The sequence below is a fragment of the Echinops telfairi genome, unplaced genomic scaffold (genome assembly GCF_000313985.2).
Source record: "Echinops telfairi isolate 266 unplaced genomic scaffold, ASM31398v2 ScPeMD7_7475;HRSCAF=8513, whole genome shotgun sequence".
NCBI lineage: Eukaryota > Metazoa > Chordata > Mammalia > Afrosoricida > Tenrecidae > Echinops > Echinops telfairi.
The window spans coordinates 8,325,011-8,331,010 of record NW_022111379.1 but is presented as its reverse complement, the minus strand read 5'-3'; the positions used below and the strand labels follow the sequence as shown (position 1 = coordinate 8,331,010).

At 38.4% G+C, this 6,000-nt stretch overlaps 1 protein-coding gene across 1 annotated transcript in view; it reads right to left on the bottom strand.

Moving 5' to 3' along the window:
* Positions 1-6,000, bottom strand: part of NEO1 (neogenin 1) — a 208,351-nt gene that overhangs the window by 80,185 nt on the left and 122,166 nt on the right. The window contains exons 7-8 of the mRNA XM_045285664.1: positions 3,389-3,543; positions 2,227-2,347 (exon numbers count right to left, since the gene is read on the bottom strand). Coding sequence (XP_045141599.1) covers positions 2,227-2,347; positions 3,389-3,543 — 276 coding nt within the window. The remainder of the gene's footprint in view (positions 1-2,226; positions 2,348-3,388; positions 3,544-6,000) is intronic.

The following is a 6,000-nucleotide window of genomic DNA, read 5'->3' as shown; positions in this document are numbered from 1 at the left end:
GTTTTTTTTTTACTTCAAAGTAAGATATGTGCAGTGTGCATAGGAATTTGTTCATAGTTTTCTTCTTCAAACTATAGTCCGGCCCTCCAACGGGTCTGAGGGACAGTGAACTGGGCCCGCTGTTTAAAAAGTTTGAGGACCCCTGTTCTATTGGGTCTCTACAAGTCAGAATCAACTCGAGGTTTCACAGTAACTCTGTACTCTTGTTAAACATTTCATGTTATAAAGTGTTGGGAGTTTAGACTAGAGGTCAGCCATCTAGGACCTGCCACCCGTTTTGTGATGTTTTACTAGAATAGAGTCGTACTTGTTAATCTATTTGGTTGCTTTAGTTCTATAATAGCAAAGTTGGTAATTGTGACAGAGACTAATGGCTCACAAAACCCAAAATATTGACCTGATCTTCTCCGGACTAAATGTACAGGCCACTGCTTTAGAGAGTTCTATCTAAAATGAATTTTAGAAAAATTACATCTACCTTTAAAAATTATTTTAAGTCACTTCTGGACTGCTTTCCCAAATTTCTGCAGGCGAGGCATTATATTTCTGCTTGCACAGGCCTAATGGCAATGGCTTCTCTCAGCTTTTGTGGAGTCTTCCTTTGCTTTCATTCTTGCTGGGTATGTAACTTGAGTTATTTGATTTATGCCCTCTCCCCTTTTTAGAGCCTAAAATGCTGTTCCATTGTCTGACTTTCTTCATTTCTGGTAAAAAAAACAACAAACCTCTGTTTCTGTTCTAAAAAACAAATTCTGTTCTGTATGTAGTATTACTTTTGTAGTATTTGATTTCATCGCATTATTTTTATTTCATTATTTCTCTCTGCTTTTAGTAGTTTGACTGTGATGTGTAAATATGTGTTTTGTTTTCTTTAAACTACTACTCATATGTTGGTCTTTAGCCTACTTGGGGCTGTCTGTTCCTTGAAAAAACTCAACACTTCTTAGTCATGTTACACAAATATATGTCTTTATGTCACTTTAGAAATTTTCTTACTGTGAACTGGGTGAGGGTTTACAGAGCAGATCATCAGTATATCACCACTTATCCCACTTATCCCCTGTTTCCTGTTTCCATTCCTCCTTCTTCCCTAAACTGTTTGTTTCTAACCTTCTTCTTGCTCGTTACCATCTAGTAAAGCGTGGCTGAGCTCTCTCCAACAAGAAATGGATCTCAGCCCTCAGGGCAAGGCAAGACAACGGGTGTGCTTACTCGGGCACCGTATTTGAGACGTAGGGGTAGTGGATACTCCTGATATGTCCCTTCTACGCAAGTAGTCTCCAACTCACAGCAATTTCAAGTTATGACAAACTATACTTATAACCATCCATTTGGGGTATGTGGGGTGTGGCTTGTACATCATTAATAATCTGCACTATACAATGTTTCAATGAAGAGTTTGCTAATGTTATCATTCTCAGATATAATGTTTCCAACCCCCAAATACATAGAAAGATTAGATTTATAAAGATAGTGATAATACAAGGCAATACTAATGAAATCTGGGGAAAAAAAAAAAAAGATGAGGCAGTCAACGTCCATCAAAATTAACTCATAAAGAAGTAGTCGTCAGAATGGAAAGCAGGCTTCAGTCAGGGACTGCCTGCAGTGGTGAGTTCTCTTTACTTCTTACCAGCCAACCCCTGTGTCACTCCAATCATGTTACAGTTCATAACTCTTTGCGTTAAATGGTCCCTGTTCAAATTACTGTGCAGTGTCTCCTGATTTGGACCCTGACTGATTGAGGGTGGGATTTTTTTTCCCTTCTGGTATTCTTTTCAATGTTGTCTCAATTTTTCATAAAAGGCATTTAGAAGAGAGAATGATAATCAGAAAAGGCAGGTTAATTTTATTTTGGAAAAAGTAAAGGCTACTTTGAGATATTATTCTTAATAGGGCAGAAATATATTTGGGAAACTACAATAGTTAAAATCTGACATTTCATTTGCATAAGGCTACAAGAGTCTATATTTCCTTTAAGCATAATCTAAAGTAATGCCAATTTAAATAATTTTATGTTAAAATACCATTTCTTTTAAGATAACCTGACATTTTGTTTCTGAGGAACTTGCACTGTAGAGATGACTCATGTTACCACTCCTTTTCCTCCTAGCTATGCACTGATCTTACAAAACAGCGACTGGCTGTGAGGCCTTGAGAGACACATGACTAGTTCCTCAGGCACCGTCACCCCTCCTTCCGCTTACTGTCTTAGGGCCCCCTTACCATGTTCAAGGATTATCAGCTGGGCTCCAGCTTGTGCATTTCCCACATCATTCTCAGCGATACACTGATAGAATCCTTCATCTGATTTTACTAGACCCAAAACTTGAAGGTTATGTTCCTTCTGAGAAAGGGAAATACAATAAAAATATTATGGTTCAATTGATACCAGTTCAAAGTTCTTACATTGTTACTTATAAAACACAAATATAGTTGATGATGATATAAGTGATCTAACTGCAACAGGTTACTTTTGTTTATGAACGACTTAATGTTTATGAACAACTCCTTGGTAACTTGTGAGGTTATGCATTTCAAAAATACATGCCTACGAAGAGTAGATTACTTATATGGCAAACTTGTAATGGGACATTCAGTCTTCAACAACCATGATTACTTCTGATCATTCTGTGAATGCCAGGCATGCATCTCTGGATACATCATTAATCCTAATTACTAAAGCCTAGGCAATTCTAGTACTAGGATGTTACATGATGAGAATGGTGATGATGCTTAACTAGATACTTCATATGTAAAAAGTAGAAAGCCAATTATGACCGAGTACTCTAAATTAGATCTTACAGCACTTTTTGCATTAAGTTTTTAAAAGAATCTTTATAATCTATACTGTTATGCCAATTAACTGTCCAACACTAGGTAATACTTCTTTAGAAATACCTGGGCATCAGTCTATCATTTTTGGTTAAGTATGGTTTAGTATTTATTATTTTTCTAATTATTTATTATCTCAGTTACATTACAAGTCTAGTATATTTTCCAGTTTCAAGAGGCAGATTTCGGCTCCTTGAATGAGAACAGAAGGTCACAATTGGTCACATATAGAAACACACAAAATCATTACTCCAAAATGGTAGTAGTTGTATTTGAGTAATGGCACCAATGTATCTGAGTAAGGGTACTAGCTTATTGGCCAGGAGATCTAGACCTGAGCTTAGTTCAGCCACTGACTTGCTATGTGATCTTACACAAGCTACTGAAATATTTCTAGGCTCCACTTTCTAATCAGTTAATGGAGTGATTACATGCTATGTGAATGTTTTTAGATTCATTTGCAATACACAAACGTAAGATCACTGATCTTTGGGTGATTACTTTTAAAGACATTGAAAGGTGTTAGGATACAAAATGCCCTTTGAATACTTACAACGATCTTAAAGTAATCGCTTGGAATAACCACATCCCCGTTCTTGACCCACTTCACAGTTGGGGTCGGTTTCCCAGTCACTTCACATTCAAATACGATATCCATAGACTCATGGGCATATATATTGGCAGGCTGCTTCAGGAATTCAGGTTGGGCTATAAACAGAAAGAAATTAAGATACCAATGAAAACAAAAATAAGTTGCTGTAAACATTTCAACCCATTTAAAAAATCATCATCATTCGCGGAATTTTTACTTTAATATATATTTTTGCCAAGGAAGAGATAAAATATATAAGAACTAGAATTTAGCTGATACCTCTATAAATTCATTTTCTGGTGTAATTAGCTAGAATAATTACGAAGATAATTCCTGAGTTTCCCCAGGTCCGCACATGGAAATAATTACTAAGCCAATAACAATGTTGAAGAAACTGAAAACATGAAGGTGATAAGCTGTTGAAAAATGATTACTGAAGTGTATTTTCTTGCAGTTTATACAATTTCGGGGGGAAAACATAATTAAAATTCAAAGAGTGGAGAAGACTAATAATCTTCACTTCAGTCAGCTTGATGAGTGACAGAAAAATGTATGTAATATAAATGCCACCTAAAATAGTTCATTTGTGCGGCACACTCCCACTAGAAAAATCCCTCATTACATGGGATGGTTTTTAAGGGAAAGGAAGAGTTGAGTGACATGTTTGGGGGAAAAGTAAATATATTTGAAAAAGCCTCACTGCACATCCCAGCGTTCTTTACTTCGACTGGCAAATCGCTGACATAAACGAACAGCCATAAGATTTTGAGTTACAAGGGTCAATGAGGATCACCTAATCCAACTTCCTACCTAATGGTGTAATTTCCTACACACACCCCGTCCTTGAAAACAGGTCTTCCTGACCTCTGTCTGAAATTTCAAATAACAAGGAAGGAGCAAGCTCTAACGTAGGCTAGTTTGATTAAACAACAACAGCGATCACAACAGCAGTTATTTCAATTGCTAAGCTACAATGTTCCCAGTCAGCTAGGGCTGTAATTGGGATTGTGTTGAAGGTGGGGCAACCTGATTATCTTAACTATATTAAGTTCTTCTACTCCTGTAAAGAATTAATGTCTTGGACACCCAAAGGGGCAGTTCTACTCTGTCCTACAGGCTTTGCTGAGAGTCGAAATCAACGTGATGGCGGCGAGCCCCCCACCCCCACACTTCTTCTTAAGATCTTGTATTTCTCTCATCAATCCCTGATGCATATTTTTAGGATACACAAAAATCTTATTCATATTTTCTTAGGTTTGTTTCTAAATGTTACGAGCGTTTTATTTTCCCCCCCAATTTCCAATTGTTCGATGTTAGTATACAGAAACGAAACAGAGTTATGTATATTGATCTTATACCTTCTGACCATGCTAAACACATCCATTAGTTCTAGTTGTGTTTGTGTAGACTCTGAAATCATGTACAGATACAATTACAATGTCTGTGAGTAGTTTGTCTTATTTCTTCCTTTCCAATTTCCTTTCCTTTTATTCCCGTCACATCTTCTTACTGTATCGCCCTTAGGTAGGGTAGGGCCTGGGAAGAAGTCTAGGCTAGCTTCCTAAGGTAGGTAAATGAAGAATGAGAGCAGAAGTAACAGATACAATTCCAGGGAAACAGTATGAGACAAGAAATAACAGATACAATTCCAGGGAAACAGTAGGAGACAAGGAGGGGCAGAATGTGTAATCTTTAAGAAACAACGTACTCAGTGATGGAGAATACGCAAATCTAAGTTTGTGCACCCAAATGAAATCTGAGAATTTATTAATAGTGAATTTGACTATTTTTTTAAACACTGATTAGCCATTTCTATGTGTGAATTTTCTATACAAGTACCCTACCCTTTCCTCACCCCCACCCCCAAAAAAAGAGCGTTCACAACATTCTTATCCATTTACAAGAATTCTTCACAGTGTGAACCTTTTCCAGCAGGTGCGATGTTAGAATTAGTCAACAGAGGACACCAGAGGGACACTGCAAACTTTTATCTTTCAGGTGAAGGTGTGTTCTTACTGCCCTATGGTGTGGCTGCTAGAGGGTATGCAGCGTAGGGAGTTGAGGGTACCCAGCGGTACTCACCCTCCGGCCAAGTTTCTCTAGCACCCAGCCAGGAGGCTTTCTGCACACTGGCTACACCCCACAGCATCCTAGTGGATAGCTTCAGCACACCAGCTCTGTCTGACTCATGGCACCCCAGTCACTGTCAGTTCAGGCCCAGGGCACCCCAGCAGGTGGCTTTCTGCGCCAGCTCAGGCCTGCCTGTGGCATCTCAGTGGGAGATTTCATAGGGATCAGCTTTGATTCAGGGCTATAGCTTCTGGCAGCAGCTGTACTTTCTCCACCTAAGTCTGAATGAATCCCGCCCTTGATTGTGAGAAGGAGCCCTTTCAAGTTAGTCTGCTTCGCTCCCTCAGTCCTGGAGATAGCTGTGGATTCCTACATGTGCTGTTTCTGCACTTCAGACCTTGACAAAGAGAGTAAGCTATTAATGCTCTGCCCTATACAGTACGGGGCTTTTTTCTCAGTCTTTTCTTTTGTCTTTTCACATAAAGCATTTGTTGGACCAAAGT